The 16,042-nt window shown below is 48.1% G+C and overlaps 5 protein-coding genes across 5 annotated transcripts; 2 read left to right on the top strand and 3 right to left on the bottom strand.

Annotated features, from left to right (window-relative positions):
* Positions 1–2,302: 2,302 nt before the first annotated feature.
* UA08_07556 (Dol-P-Glc:Glc(2)Man(9)GlcNAc(2)-PP-Dol alpha-1,2-glucosyltransferase) lies at positions 2,303–4,294 on the bottom strand (the record flags this gene model as incomplete). Its single annotated transcript, XM_020262463.1, has 2 exons — positions 2,303–3,450; positions 3,502–4,294. 2 exons carry the CDS (start codon positions 4,292–4,294, stop codon positions 2,303–2,305), a joined length of 1,941 nt encoding a protein of 646 aa, XP_020117219.1.
* A 427-nt stretch (positions 4,295–4,721) lies between these two features.
* On the top strand, positions 4,722–5,698 carry UA08_07555 (DNA replication complex GINS protein psf2; the record flags this gene model as incomplete). Its single annotated transcript, XM_020262462.1, has 2 exons — positions 4,722–4,835; positions 4,988–5,698. 2 exons carry the CDS (start codon positions 4,722–4,724, stop codon positions 5,696–5,698), a joined length of 825 nt encoding a protein of 274 aa, XP_020117220.1.
* A 371-nt stretch (positions 5,699–6,069) lies between these two features.
* UA08_07554 (hypothetical protein) lies at positions 6,070–6,741 on the bottom strand (the record flags this gene model as incomplete). Its single annotated transcript, XM_020262461.1, has 2 exons — positions 6,070–6,363; positions 6,463–6,741. 2 exons carry the CDS (start codon positions 6,739–6,741, stop codon positions 6,070–6,072), a joined length of 573 nt encoding a protein of 190 aa, XP_020117221.1.
* A 774-nt stretch (positions 6,742–7,515) lies between these two features.
* UA08_07553 (hypothetical protein) lies at positions 7,516–13,989 on the bottom strand (the record flags this gene model as incomplete). Its single annotated transcript, XM_020262460.1, has 13 exons — positions 7,516–7,780; positions 7,832–8,505; positions 8,561–8,935; positions 8,993–11,150; positions 11,278–11,318; positions 11,383–11,429; positions 11,545–11,572; positions 12,195–12,549; positions 12,613–12,911; positions 12,968–13,032; positions 13,089–13,627; positions 13,698–13,839; positions 13,908–13,989. 13 exons carry the CDS (start codon positions 13,987–13,989, stop codon positions 7,516–7,518), a joined length of 5,070 nt encoding a protein of 1,689 aa, XP_020117222.1.
* A 1,025-nt stretch (positions 13,990–15,014) lies between these two features.
* Positions 15,015–15,853, top strand: UA08_07552 (54S ribosomal protein L4, mitochondrial; the record flags this gene model as incomplete). Its single annotated transcript, XM_020262458.1, has 3 exons — positions 15,015–15,372; positions 15,439–15,605; positions 15,665–15,853. 3 exons carry the CDS (start codon positions 15,015–15,017, stop codon positions 15,851–15,853), a joined length of 714 nt encoding a protein of 237 aa, XP_020117223.1.
* Between the last annotated feature and the right edge of the window lie 189 nt (positions 15,854–16,042).

Below are 16,042 nucleotides of genomic sequence, written 5' to 3'. Positions count from 1 at the left end.
GGTGCTTAAGCTGTGTTTTCCTCAGCACTTCCGCGACACTTGAGCCTGTTATCGTATAGACCTTCTTGATATGCACGCCCATAGCGCTAGGCGTTCTGACCACCCCTGCGACAACGACATTCTGGAGACTGCTAAGGCCAATTCCGAACAGATCTAGCGATCAGAAATGTCAGTTTGACGGTGTGAGAAACAGAGAACATCAAGTTGCGTACACCGTGTATGGCGTCTTAAGCCACCCACAGTGAGCAGAAGCGCAATCCAAAGAAGTGCTAAGATGGCGGTGGTAATTCTTGTTACCAGCGACGCTCGCGCTGTTCTTGTTCCTCTTGCTAGGACCTCGAGGTCTAATCCAACGCCTTTCTTGCCTAGAATTACTGCTTGACTAATATGATCCTTCCTATCTTCCCGTAGAAGCGGCGAATTGGTGCAGACGCCTTCTGGATGACTTGGCGCGTGAATCGCGGGGCAGACCTGACTCCAGATCTCTCTATTGCCCATACCACTTGGGCAAGGACTACGCCCTACAGCAGGCGATCCGTGGGAGTAATGGACCGTCCTTCCTGTTTAGCGTCTTACAGCTGCTGGAGTGGGTTGCAATTGCCTCGCCTTTGCCCGTGGCACCAGATTCGATTGACAGGGCCTGGGGAGGCGATTTCGGGTCTCTCTCGATACCGGAGGTCCAAAAGAGCTCACGAATCAAGGGAGTTTGCCTCCATCGACTCTAACATGTGTCTCTTCAAACGTTTTGCAGATATTGCAGCCCGCCTCGATTGGGATGGAATCTGGTGGGACTCTATCAGTGTTCCCACAGACAAAGATAAGAGGAGAATGGCTCTCAACAAAATGCATGAGAATTATACAAGGGCAGAACATACACTTGTCCATGATTTGGAGTTGGTCAACTTCACGTGGAAAGAAGACGGTAGTCCATGTCTGGCTCTGGCACTATCGACATGGTTTAGTCGCGGGTGGACTGCTCTTGAACTCATTGCCTCCAAATCCGTCAAAGTGCTTTTCCAAGACTCTAGCGGCGACTTGGTTTTGAAAGATCTTGACAAGGATATCTTAGCCCACTCCAGGGACCCCTTTGTTCACCCAGCACGTCGAGCGGTATCGCGTGTCATCGGAAGATTGAGGGGGATAGGGGGGGGGGGGGATACAATTAGGGCTTTTGAAGACACTCCATGATTCAGCCACACAAGAGCTTTTGGATATTATGAGGCCCAGGCATACCTGCTGGGGACGAGACCGCAGGATCATCACTGCTCTGGTGCTGACCTACAAAGGCCGTTGGATAGGTGATGGATTCGACTCATCTCCCAACCAGGTTGAGATCACACAAGCGGTTCTGAAGTCTCTGGGGTAGGTAGAACCGTGGCACTTGTATCACGGTCAAATCACCATTAGCGGCTCGGGACCATGGTCATGATATCCACCCTCGTTGTTCGATCTGAGAGACACTAAATCAGCATCCTCAAGTGCTGATCGGTTGACAGTCACGCCAAATGGAGGTTTGAGCGGACGCTTGCTATTGCGAGATCTAGAAGAAAATGAAAAGAATCTGCTGAAGCTCTATAGTTCCCACCCATCTTTGATCCTCCGTATTAACGCAGCTTTTCAGGAATGGCGACACCATCGCCTTCTATACCCAGAACATCCCGCGCCTCAACAGATGGCCGGGCAAGAGTGGTACCTGCTTGACAAGGTCTTGGGTACGAAGGGAGACAATACACCTGAATATAGTAGACGCTTTCGCATTCAGACATGGGCGAATGAGAATCGATATATTGGGACCGTTGTCGGACACAGTAACGCTTCGAGGACGTTCATAAAAAAGGACATAATACTGGTATGACAACCCACCAACGCAAGTACAGCCACTGCTTTCACAATTCGATGGCAGGAATTGAATTAAGCTCTCCGTGTTGCGGCGTGGAAGGCGCCGAAACTTGTCCTCCTGCGCAATGACCATAGTGCGTAGTAGAAGTGAAAACCAGAAGTACCATCTACTTATTGGTAGGTATTTTGTTTTGGTTCACTATTTAAATTTCGTGTTATCATCTCGCTGCAGTGTATGTCATAACCTGGATGTTGAAAACAAATGTAGGGCTTGAATAACGATAATAATGGAGATGCGAATGCGTGGAAGAACTATGCAATTTAGAAAGGGTCTAAACAGCCCTCCTTTCTTTGCAGGTTTTAATTTTTGCTTTAAAAATCAAATACTGATACATGTGCCTTGAACTAAGTAAATATCAATACATACACGAAGCGGAAAACACACCCCTACTCTATATCTGGTCTACCACATAAACCTTTGAACCATCCCTGGCTCCTGTGGCCATTCAAACCCCTTATACAAGAACGCATACCCGGTCACGGCATTAATGATCAAGAACCAAACCGTTTCCATAATCTGAGGCAATGCAGTGAAAATCTGTGCCTTGAATGGCTCTACGCCAGATGATTCGGACTGCTGCTGCTGTCGCCGGAATACTTCTGGAGTCTGCTGACGCGGAAGATGTACTCTCCATAATACCCATGGGATAATGAAATATCTCGGTTCGACGAGAGGAGCCGTGATGAGTGAAAGCGTGGTAGCGGCCAGCCAGATAAGAACAAAACTGACGCGGATTTGCTCTTGATCACGCTGTTGTTGACGCTGAAGAACATGGGCTTGAATCTTGGCTAGGAGCTCGGGTGTGAGTACCTGGGTTGGTTGTTGTTGTTGTTGCTCTTTTTCTTTGGCAGTTATAGATTTGGTGGTCTTTTTCGTGGTGGGCTGTTGCTTTGAGGCTTGCTTCTTTTGCTGTCTTTTTGCTTCTTTTTCTTTCCTTTTGCTTAGTTTCTCAGATTCGAGCTGGGCAGGGGCTGTGTCTTGTTCGGTTGGCAATGGAGCAAATTTGACTTTGGGTGCAGGTGTAGAGAAGAACCCGAAAGAAGCAAGGACAGCCCATGCACACAGGAAATAGATGGGGACAATGGCGTACTTGACAGCAGGGTGGTGTCTAGTCAAGAGCCGGAAAACATAGAAAACATAATGACGATTGTCAGCGAGGGTAAAAGGGTGTACAATGGTGTTGAAATGTACGGCCGCCAGCATCAAGGGGGTGACAGCTAGAGCTGTGAGGATTCCAGGAAACCTGCGATGATTGGATAGTCGGTAATCAAAAACTTTTGGAAGGAAACGCCGCGGGATAATAACGTTTATGACGGCTATCAGAATCAGAGGCCACGAGAAAAAGATGAAATATGGCCAGATGTATAGCATCTGAGGGATATGGATGCTGGCGGTGTGAAACTCTTTGTGTCCTAAGACAACGCTACCATTCCACAAAACGAACGCGCCGAATGCTGCTAGGATGATGAGATGTGGGATAATTGAAGCTACTATGAGAGGTAACTGGCTCAACGCAGCACATGCCAGGGACAAGCTAGTCTTGAAATAGTCTGCATTATATCAGTAATGATCATATATATAGTACCGTGGCAAATATTTACCGAAAAGACTTGCTTCAGCCACTAGTGGATCGTATAATTCTGCCTGAAAGCTCTTTGATATGATATCAAGCGGCCCGGTGTTCTCGCAGGATTTTGTGTTCTGTCGAATGGTGCGAACCACTTCAAGTCCCCCCATAAAGACAGATACCCAGAAGATATTGGTCTGTCTGAACACAAGTGCTATGCATCCAATTGCGAGGAAAGTAAAGGTCTGGAGGGAGGCATGACCACGTAAGGCACCACCCACTGTCTTCTTCAGGCCGTTGGAATCTGATCTTTTCGTATCCCATATGTATGCCTCAATGACAACTAGCACGGCAAGCAGGTCGGTATAATAGAGACCTGAGAAGAAGAATAAAGGCGGAAACAAGCAAATATTCAGTACGGTATGACTCAGCCAGGCCCCTGAGGCCCGGGTATTGCGTTCTTTTCGCAGTAAATCCAACAGCGTCTGAATCCGCCATGGCAGTATGAACCCGGCAGCGGCAAGATTCGTAGAGCGAAGTTCAGTAACGCCGACTTCTTTCGGAGATCCTTGGAGCAACAAGAGACCAGCGCATAGGATGTACGACCATACATATAGTCCTGGTGGTGTGGTTATTTTTGGGTCCCAGTGGAACCAATCGTTTCCCCAGTAAGCCTGCGCTTGACCAACGTGAAATACCTCATCAAGGTAGGGTTCTTGCACAACATCGTTTACGAGCTTCCTCCATAGCAGCAGAGAAAGCAGTACGAATGGCACCAAGTAGCGGCCAGCTAACGTCAAGCCAGTCTCAGGCTGTGGAGAGCTCATGGTGATAATGCGTTCTCGCTCTGGCTATCAAAACACAACCACAACATCGGCTCCTGCGCATTGGCCTTCAACCCTTCCAATTTTTCAATGGCTTCAAAGCATGACCTGCACAGGACAAAAATGTGAGACGTTGCTCTGGGTCTAAAGCGAAAAGGATCCCGAAGCTCCGGTTGGCTGGGCCGGTGCAAACTGTGCAAACACACCACATTCTCGCCCCGCAGATTATTCAAGTTGTTGATGTTGATGGTGATGCTGGACTCCAACGCAAATATGGATTCGATCATATAAACCCCGATCTGCGCCCCTTCTGATCGCATGCGTGCTGTCAATTCCAACCACTGCGATACAGTGCTGCTCATATAAAACACAAACACGACTTCCGACGCGTCTGATCCCCAAACTTCCGCGAAAAATATCACGCCCATTGATGGCTTTCCCACTGCAACGAGGCATTACGCCTCCCGAAATCGAATTTCTCTCGGAGATGGAATTGGTCACTGTTGTGCCTCGACAGCGCTTAGAAGGGCTTGAGTTGTTATCTGTGAGTGGGAGTCGCACCCCCGCCGTCTCTCTGCTCACTCCCCCGCGGAATTGGGTGATTTTGGAGATCTACATTCCTCACTCGCGCTGTGATATATTCTTTATCGGCGAGGAGTCCTGTGCTGATAAACAAACTAACGCGGCTGTATACAGGGTCCTACAGAGAGACTACTACCACCGCAGCGCGCAACACTCCCTCTATGGCTTGCGATTTTACTGAAAAGACAACGGCGAGTGAATATTGTTCCGCCGCACTGGCTCCATCCCGAATGCCTACAAATAGTCCTCCAATTCGAAACAGAAACAAACGAATATACAGATGCATTCTCTCCGCCGCCGAGGCTACCAGGCCAACCTAGGCCCGGCGGCGACAACAGGAGGCAACCAACGACAACTCTTCCGCGACCAAAATACACTCTAGATGGGGAGCGGTACTATCCCACGCCACCATTTCTGCCGCAAAACACGGCATTGGCAACATCCGAGACATCGGAAACGGACAAAGAAATTGCGCTTCCATACCACTGGCTAGAGGTTGGGAATATGCTCTTGGATGCTGCGAGCGACGACCTCACCGAACCCGACCAGATACGGCGATTACTAAAAGATCTGCGAGAAGTGCGCATGTCGAAAATGAGAAAGGGCGTCGATGTTCTCGATACCGCAGCGGTAGGTGGAGGCGGAGTCTCGCTTACCGGCGTCGGAGCTATGGAAATCGGTGAAATGAGAGGATTTGTCGCCGGGGTCGTCGAGGGACTCAGGAAAATCGGTGCATCACGCGAGCAGGCACGGAGAGAACAGCTCGCCGAAGAAGGCCCTACTCAGGGCTACACTCAAGACGATGATGATGACATGGAATTCTGAAATGGTTTTTGGAGTGGTTTTTAATTCTGTTCGCATTTGTTAAGGGCGTTTCTTGAGTGGTTGGTGCATAGAACGGCTGGCGGTGATGTCTTGTTTTTAGCGAGGTGCTTGCTTATGCTACGTTGTGATAATACCCAGTGAAATGAAGTCTCATTGCATCTACATATTTAAAATGATTATGTTTATTGATCCAAGACGCCGTACACGATGCTAAACGAAGGCCCAAGAATGAGTGTCTGAGTCAATTGACCACGGGTCGATATCAAGTCTCCAAATATTTAAACCCCTGCAATTGCGTTCAGTGACCAAAATATATGGTAGGTACTCATGTTCCGGACGAGGACATCGGAAAAGAACACGAATACAAATATCTAAAAGGCAGGGCCAGTCGCATGTGATGTTTCCCGATCCTTTTGCTGGAGTTTCCTGCGAGCTGCCAAAATCATATCATCCCTCCGCTTCTGCAGCAATCGTTGGCGCTCGCTCTTGTTCTGTGACCAGCCACTTTCTGGTTTCGTGGCGACTTCCTGCTCTTCCGAGACTCGATTGGCAAGATTGTAGCGAGAGATGAGGTCCGGTGTTCCCGACTTTGCGGCAGGTGCAGGCGCAGCAGTTGTCGTAGGATTCTGAGGCTGTGGGATCTGTGGTTGATATGACGGAGGAGGCTAAAAAGAGAGTCAAAAGGGTCAGTCCAAGTTCACACCGTTTAGATCTGCCATGCGCCGCCATGACCATTGCAGAACGGCATTAAGAATAAAACTCACAGTATCCAAGCCTCGTCCAGTAAGGATACGCTCAGTAGTCGCCGCAACACTTCCCCCATTTCTTTGTAAATCCCACATGATATCTCGTCGACTAAGCTGCGGAAACATTTGCGAGATCTGCTCGACTTGCGCCGGATCAATCATGCGACCCCGTGAACGGGCAGAGCCATTGGCTGCATTGTTGCCATCGCGATTCAGAAACCACCGAATAACGAGGAAAGAGACAACTGCGAGCGTGAGCAGTGAGGGGATGTTGATGGAAGGCTCTTCATCCACCATTTTTTCTATTTTTTGTTCGGGTTGTGAATGTGATGTCAGTGCTGTCGTATCCTATCCTATCCTATCCTATCTGCGGCCCGATGTCCGAAGGGGGTGTGTGCGCGTGGAATGCTGACGAAGTACTGAGAAACAGCAAGGAAGGGCGTAAGATCTGAAAGTCGCCACAGAAATATGCCTCTATTCGCGGTGCGCTGTATGGTGTGGAATGGTCATGGAGAAACGGTTGCCTGTGGTTCTCAGCACGAGCTGCGTTCAGCAGTGACATCCAGACGGGGGGCGATAGCGACGGGACGTGGCGACGTTGCCTTAGGCGGCGGCCGGCTGTTTGGTCGGTGTTCACGTGCTCCGTAAGGCACGTCAAAATTAGGTGCTTATTTTAACGCAGCCATTCAACTTAACTATTTTCCGTATTAAAAGATACTTATATCCACAGACTTGGATGTGTATAAGTCAAAGGCTACAACAATAAACCTTATCGACATGCTCAAAGTCGCATCCTTGAGAAAATGTCTTGAATTCCGGATTAGGAAACTGGCAAACTATTTAACAGAAACCGGAATTTTCTTTCGTCAGGCATTCATAACTCTAAGTAATAAAATCATTATGAATATGCAAAGTCCCATATACATTTGACATCCTCCATCCAACACCAAGTAACCCACCCCACTCCACGAATGCCCAAGAATATTGGAATGAGAAGGAAAGGAAAAAACAGAAGCATGAGAATTCACACAGGTGCAGTCAAGTAAAAGTACGATCCGTATATAAGACAAATCACTTCAAATCAGCCGGTGTCAATGCTTGCACCACACTTGTACCTTCGCTGAAACGTGTCCTGAAAATCCGGTTGGCATTCTGGAACATGCCATCTTTAAGAGAAACAACAATGAACTGGGATCCCTTGAACCGTGTCTTGATCAAGCGTCCGATGTTCTGCGTGTGGGACAGATCGAGAGCGGCATCGACCTCATCCAAGATATACATTGGTGCTGGCTTGAATTGAAGAAGGGCCATAATGAGCGATAAAGCAATGAGTGATCTGTGATAACTATTAGTACAAGGATCATCGGGCAGAAAAATAAAAACTGACCGTTGACCACCACTGAGTTCAGTGAGACTTTGTTTCCAGACTTTACCAAGGGAGACTTTGACCTCCAATCCATCCGTAATCTCTTTGCCCTCTGGAGGGTCGAGTTTGGCAAAACTGCCAGGAAGAAGTTCGGCAAAGATTTGGCCAAAGTCGCCATTGACTTTGCTCCAAGTCTTGTGCAGAGCCTCCTTCTTGTACTCATTCAGGTTGATTATGGTTTCCTCGATCTTCTTTTTATCCCGAATGACGGTCTTCATCATGTTCTTAAGCGCGACTTCTTTCTTCTCAACGCTGTCAATCATGTTCATGACCTTCGGATTAATCTTTTTCTTCATTCCCTGGAAACGCTCGGTCAAGTTGCGCAATGTTGATCTGCACTCTGCAATGTTCTGTCCGCGGAAATCATAAGGAGTGTTAGGACGACCGAAACTATCCTTCTCTTCCTCGATCCACTCGTGTTCACCCTCCATATTCGCTACCATTTGAGCTGCCGCTTGCTGATCTTTGTGGAGTTTCTCGAGCTGATGTCCCAACTTCTGCATCTCTAGGGCTTCCTCGGTTATGCGTGCATTCTTTGAACGAATGGCTTCCTCGAGATCGCCTAATTCATCGTCGAAGCTAGTTAATTTTGCCTGCTCCTCTTCTAATTGCGCTTGAGCAATGTCGTGGGAATCCTTAGACAACGTTAGTACAGAAACTTATCCTGATGGAAATCCGATATCTTCCTACCTTGATTCTGGCCTGTTCTTTCTTAAGAGACTCTATCTCCTCCAATTGAGCTTCCATGGTAGCATCAGCCTCGGCCAGCTGTTCCTCAGCAGCAGAAAGGTCGCTGCCAGCCTGCTCAGATTCGAGACGCGAGGCTTGGAGTTCTTTTTGCAGCGTCTTGACGGCAACAGAATTCTTACTAAGACTCTTCTTCAGTGCGTCTAGAGACGTTTGAAGTTCTGCGAGTTTGTCATCCTTATTGTTGTCAAATTCCTTCATGTCCTTTTCTATCCGCTTGATCTCTTTCTGGGCCTCGGAATGGCGAGCTTTTGCGTCGGCAATATCATTCTTCAGTTGCTCAATAGTCTCCTTCATTTCTTCAACAGCATGGATAATCTACTCAGAATTAGCGCCAGTTCTATTGCTATCCACTGGGATGCGGAGGAGGCTCACCGATGAGGAGCTATTGCTATTGATTTGATCCTCTGTCAGCTTGATTTCATGGTTTTTCAAATCCAGCTCTTGTTTCAATGCTCGGACAGCATCCAGCTTTCTCTTCTCTTTTGCCATAGTTTCTTGCAAACTGGCCAATTGGCGTTCTTTGCTTCTCAACTCCCTTGTAATCTCGTGGAGCTTTTGAAGGACTACCAGCACACCGCTAGAATTCGGCGAGCTGCCACCAGATAATGTTCCGGAAGGATCATATACATCACCTTCCAAGGTTACGCTCTTCAACCTAACGCTCGGGTTGAATGTGACTGTTTTGGCAACTTGCGCGTCCTGACAAATAAGTGTTGATCCAAAGACATAGTTCATCGCCGCAGACACCTCGTCATCATATCCAATTAGCGACAAAGCAAGATCGACTTTTCCAGGTGCCAGATTCTGTGCAGCCCCAATCTTCTCGGCTGAAGCCCTGAAAGCTGAGATTTTATTCAATGGAATAATGGTGACACGTTTGCGAAGCTTGCCCTTTTGAAGCAACTGAGAACCGGTTTCCGCAGAATCAACAACCACGTTATATAATCGTCCACCAGCACAGATCTCAAGTGCTGTTCCTGCCTCCGTCTTGTTTTTGTCGAGAGTGAATAATTGCGCAACAAGACCCTTGACTTTGGACCGGTCAAAGCCTGGATGCGGATCGGAATAAGAAAAGTCAATATTAGCAACTTTCCTGTTCATCCCGTCTGCTCTTTCTCGGAGTTCTCTGATGGAACGTTGAAGAGTTGATTGCTCTTGGTAGATCTCTTCTTCTTTGCCAGGTTCGAAGCCATGCTTGAGCATTTCGGCCTCTAATTTACTTGCTCGTCCTCGCAATGATTCCAATTCCTTGAGAAGACCCGAGTTTTGCTCCTTAGCCTTTTTGGCACGGGGCTCTTCCTCCTTGATCCTCTTTTCAAGATGCGCAATTTTGAGCTTAGCCTGCTCCTGCTCAGTCGCAGCAGCACTTGCGCGATTACGGGCGTCTTGCAATTGTCCCTGGTAACCATTCTCCTGGCCTTCCTTGGATGTAATGCCGGTCTGCAGTGTCTGAAGTAGTTCCTCTTTCTTTTCCACTTCTGCTGTTTGAGCGTCAAATTCAGCTTTCGCGGTGTCGTATTGCTCTTGGAGCTTTTCGTATATCTTTCTCTTGTCTTTGAGGAGCTTCTCAAGCTCGGCGACATTCTTTTTGCTGGCTTTTCTTTTCTCCTTCTCTTCTGCCATGCTGGAATTTTTAAGCTCAAAGACCGTGGCCAATCGGACCAATTCATGAGAGTATTCCTTGACTTCATTTTCCAAGGCTTGAAACTTGCCGCCTTTCCTTAATTCTTTCTCCCGAACAGCTTTGACACGCTTGACATCTTCCTCGAGATGAGTGATTTCACTCTTTAGCCTGGTCGCATTATCTTCAAGACTCTGTATTTTTTGCTTCTTCGCTTCATATTCTTCTCCGGCGACTTGGAGTCGGTCTTTGCTCTTCACATAATCGTGTGCGACCACTAGCCGTGTCAGACGCTCAACATCGTTTTGTGTCTGCTGGAAGTCGAGGAAAGCACGTTTTTCACCGCGCAGCTTTTCGAGCTTAGGCTCAATTTCTTCGTTAAGAAGTCCTTCAATTTCGCGAACTTTCATCTCTTTCTTCGCCATCGTCTTTGCCGCTTTATCTTTCCTATCCTCAAACATTCGAGTACCAGCTGCTTCTTCAATCATAGACAAAATCTCAACGGCTTTCATGTTCAAGACCTTCGTAATACGACCTTGCATAATCAAGAAGTTCGGGTTGTTGATGTTTAACTGGACACTCTGGAAGAGATTCTGGACCGTCTGCTGTTGTGCGCGATGACCGTTGATGAGATATTTACTGGTACCACCTAGAACAATTTGTCGCGTGACTGATATACTTCCATATTCCTCAAAGCCAATAGGTGATTTATCTTTGTCGCGGTTGTCGAACACAATTGTAACGCTAGCTTTGGTGACTCCAGCCTGTCCGCGCTTGTAAATGAGATCTTGGAGGTTCTGCGCTCGCACGGTGCTCATGTTTGTAATGCCTAGAACAAAGCAAATGGCATCGAGAATATTCGACTTTCCACTACCGTTTAAACCGGTGATGGAATTGAACGATTCGTCCCTGCGCGCATAAGTGTCAGCTATCAACCAGCCTCATGCGACCGCGCGCGTATGTCAAATACTGTCCACATCGCACACGATAGGCAGCGCAAAACATTGTTCGAAACCAAGATTGAAGCATAACATACCATCCTGAGATGACCGTCCGCACGGCGTACGACTTGAAGCCCTGTAGTTGATGATTGACGGTTAATACAGAATTCCAACTCCGTCACCGACGACACAAAACTTACGTCAATAATGATTTCCACGATCCTCATGGTTGCAAGACTCTCGAGGCCTATTCAATTCTTAAACAGCAAAACATTAGTAGTTTGCGCCTGTAAGGAGGCAGCTCTTGCAGCTGTTGAATGTGGGTTGGGCGACAATCTTCACAGCTTTTTGTGTTGACGGACTTTTGTGTTGTTGGTCCGCCCGCCAAAGCTGTTTATGGTTTGCCTATTCAAGCCTAGCGGTCACGTGCAAGCCGAGCAGCTGCATTTAGCCCCGCGCGTCAAGACAAGGGCCGTCCCCCTTAGTAGTTATCATATATGAGTATCATACTGACACACTCTACCATTGCTACTGAAATGGAAAGGAGATCGTGGATGCAAATGGTATCTTCACGTCATCACGCGTCCTATATCTCTTTACGATATGGGATGCCGTACTCTACACGTTACTTGTCAAACAATCGATAGTAGTTGAGAAGCAGTACTCGAAATACGAGCATTCTCTTCTTCAAACCCCAGGCACTTTCACCATTAACCAGAGAAGAATGCAGTTCCCACATTGCCCCATGGCAGTCCCTGTGCCTAGTGATAACGCCATTTTGCCAAACGTCTAAACGCTCGTCCCCATGCTACCCGAATAGAAGAACATGAACACGCGAAGCATCAAATACACCACCACTATGAGGCGTGGGAGGGAAACCCAATCCGTTGTATGCCCCGACCAGGATCGAGTCTGTTGTCAAGATCTTCGTAACGAAGTATGAATTCGCGCTGGTAATGCCAAATCCGTCAGTTTCCACAGATAGTAAACATGTCTCATCGTTCCTACATACCCGAATCTTCTTCCAGGACGTCGGGTCCCACCACAGATAGACACCACGTTCACTCACACCACGTTCGACATCAACGGGGCCAGGATAGGTTTCATCTCGCGTGAGCCAGCAGCGCTCGACCTTGTGATATCGCCACTTGCGCCCCATTAATTCTTCGGCAACGAGCTCTTGTAAAACGTCGCGCGGCATGCTATAGAAGATATAGAATAGTGTCTCGTCGCTAAAGCTGGGTATACGAGACTGTAGAGGCTGTACATTTGCAACATTGTAACAACCGGGGATTGCAAAGTCTTGTTCGAGAGGTACGGCAGACATAGAAGCAACGAAAGGTGACGCAAAGGAATGATGCAGCGGCCTGTTACACACACAAATAATTAGCCATATAAGTTGCTCGACTTGCGCAACTTTAAACACTTACTCTGGCTGATTCAGATCTAATCCCAATGTCATTAGGTCCTGTCCAACCGCGAGACTCGCCACATCTGGACTTTCGCTGTGAATCATCCTGAGTAACCCTGCCAGTCCAAACTTGTCAAGCTCACTCATTTGAGAAAGAGGCGGTTGATCACTGGTTTGACCTGAGCTTGAAAGCTCCTGGCTGTCCCCGGACACACCGCTAGTCTGTGCTTGACGCTGTTGCAACTGTTGTCCCTGACTGCTCTCATGTTCTGAAAAGGTTCCGGAATGAAGGCCTCGATGTATAGCGGCATCGGCGTCCTGAGATAATTAGTACCTGTCACAAACGCTCGATGTTGGATTTTTGACGGCCATACTTCTTTGTCCTGGCCGGAAACGCCATTCGGCCCTTGCGGAGATCTCGACGTTGACATGCCTATAGCTACTTTCGTGAGCTTTCAATAAGATCAAACAAGGAGGTTATGGATAGTAACGTACCCCCTGAGCCTGACGAGCCCGGTGACAACACCCGATTATTTTCCTGCCCATTCATAGTCGAAGACATGATGTTTCGGGTTTGCGTAGATGGCGTCTGACTTGAAAATGCCAAGCCAGGCCCGTAGCTTCCAAACCCCGTACTCTGTAATACAGACCCCCTCCGCTCCTGCCCAATATCGTTCAGTCGAGCTTGAATTCCTCCTGGCGGGATATCTGCTGCATTTCTCCCTAACGGCGGGAATTCATCAATGTTGCCTGTCTGCGGCTGCCCACCGCCCCCTAGCTGGCCACTAATGCCTTGGCCACCATTCCGAAAATCATCTAACCGGTTCGCAAATTGGGCGCCGGAAGGGAATACATCATCTTGGGAAGGTTGTTGCTGGGCGAAATGTGTTTGGGTCTGAGAGGTCCGTGAGGGAGGTTGCTGTCGCTGAACGGGTGTTTGTTGGGTAGCACGCTGTCCTGCATTTGCCCAGACCGCTTGAGCAGAGGACTGGGCCTGGTTCTGTTGCGGTGCTCCTGACAATGACGGAAATTCCCTGGTACAACCAGGATCAGTTTGTTATTCCTTTGAACCATGCCTGGCTGGGTGTGGCTGATAATACGTACGAAAGATCCAAAGGCGTTGCGGGTTGAGATCCGCCGAGACTCTGCGCGAACGTTCCCATTGATCCAATATTTCGCTGTTGATGACTCTGCAAGCCTGGAGCTGCGCCCATCGGAAGACCAAAATTCCAGTTCGCACTCGATCCTAACCATTCCAAATTCCCATATAAGTCAGTGGGATGCGATTTAACACTTGGATTTCATAAGGCGCACCTATTTTGCCGTTTGGTAGTCGACTCGAGGCGAGAGGTGTGTTTCGAGCTTGTGCTTGTTGTTGTGTAGGAAATCCGGGCATGCCCCTTAACGGCTGCGGGCCTGGTCCTAAAATGTCACTCGAGGTCAGTAGCTTGCACCAAGGGAGGATTATATAGCATCAATATTGTGGGCTCCATCAAAGCAAAGAACGAAGACTGGGACACGCCCATCTTCCGCAGGAATCACACAAAGGAATAGCTCGCATTGGGACAGCTGTAGGCCGACAAATCGCCATTTCTATTCGTTCACATAGCCACCAGAAAAGTCCAGAAAGAAAGAATAGATCGCGCAATTGTGGGCGAATAGCTGTCGCAAGGCATTTGGTGGGGGCTTGCAAAGCAAATTACCTGGCCTATTCATATTGAAAAAGCAGTTCCAGTAGTTTCTGACAACTCAAAATCGGAAGAATGAAGGTGAAAAAGATAAGATTCCAGAGCGATCTCGTCTGTAGGCACTGCTTTTGAAAACTGATAAGACAAGCTCGCGGCTCCAGTTCTGGTTCTCTTGGAATGATCGCAGGCTGAGAAGTGCCATTAGCCGCCGAGCGCCTTACCGCGCGCTTCTTTTATTGGGTAGGCGGACCCGCCCTGGCTCTAAGCCTCTTGCAGCTACACAGCTCACGGGAAAGGAGTCAAGAGGAGCTGCTGTCATAAGGCTGAATGGATGTCGACTAAGTTAGGTGCTTAGGAAAAGGACTTATATATTCAAAGGTTTTATGGAAGTTGCTCATGGCACTGAATGCGAGGTGTGTCTAATTATACAACAGCGCCTAACACAGCCATTCGAAATGTAAAATATAGATTGATAATTATTATATAATATTTAATTTTTCAAATACACGTGTATTAAGTTCAGCCATTCCCTATCAAACGCACGTATCAAATGCCTTGCGATCTTTCATCGTGCAAAATTGTCACGTGATATTAAGCGCTAATGGGCATTTTGTGACTGCCGTCGAGCCGCTCGCTGATCTTATTTCGAGAGACCGACCACAGGGGTTGTCGCCATCAGCCTACTGGATACCGCGTTGCAGCAATTTAAGAGAAAAATTAAATCAAACCCGCGATGAATCGGCAATCGGTCCTTCGTCTGGCTCGCCAATTCGGCACTCCTCTGTCCGCAGAATTACCTCCGTCTTACCTCGTTCCTGCGATACATAACAGCGTTCAGTCTTCGAACTTTTCGTCTACAGCGGCCAATGCTGCTCGTCGTCAGTTCCCCGATAAGAACAAAACCCGTGGAGTCTCGGCTATACACAGGACGGGCCCAAGGCATAAATTGAGTGTTTCAAACTTCCCGTTACCTGTGCCTGTCAGCCCGGAAGACCTGCCTCCGCGTGAGGTTGATCCCAATCATGGACTATGGGGATTCTTCCCTCCCGACAAATCACCAATGAGCACACCCGAGTACGATATTGCGCACGGTATGTTGATGAGTCTTGACCCGGTATCTGGTGTTATGTACCCATTCTAACCGGTGCTCTCATTAGGTCGCTCATGGTCAGTTCAAGAACTCCGCGGAAAATCCTGGGACGATCTCCATTGCCTATGGTGGGTTTGTGTGAAGGAACGGAACCGCATTGCTACCTCAAACCTGGAACGAGAGCGGCTCAAGGCAGGCTATGGAGAAGCAGAGTGTATCGAGCGTGACCGCGTGGTAGGTGCCTAAACAACAATCATGACTTTTGGCAATTCTAATGCAACGCGAAATCATAGGTTCGGGCTACCCAAAAGTGTATCAAGCATGTTCTTAGGGAAAGATTCTACGCTTGGGAAGATGCGAGACTACTATGGGCGCAACAAACGAAAGAGAAGGCCGAACAACTCGGAGTTGATCTTCCTGAAGCGAAACCGAAAACAAAAAAGAAGTCGAAAACAAAGTCCAAGACGAAGTCAACGGCCTAGTCTAAGGCTGCAGCCCTATCAACACCTCCTACGCCGGGCTTATACTTCTGTTTGAGACTTTAACGCTTGAGAATAAAGTCGCATTTGTACAACTCAAAAGGCTTACATTTCTTATATCGACGCTGTTCTATATTGTGTCGCGGGCAAACAAACATGTACATTATTAATATTAGACACTTCCAATTGGAT

This window comes from Talaromyces atroroseus (assembly GCF_001907595.1).
Source record: "Talaromyces atroroseus strain IBT 11181 chromosome Unknown scaffold_11, whole genome shotgun sequence".
NCBI classification, from domain to species: Eukaryota; Fungi; Ascomycota; class Eurotiomycetes; order Eurotiales; family Trichocomaceae; genus Talaromyces; species Talaromyces atroroseus.
Note: the sequence above shows the minus strand (reverse complement) of the source record. Positions and strands in the feature narration are given on the sequence as shown.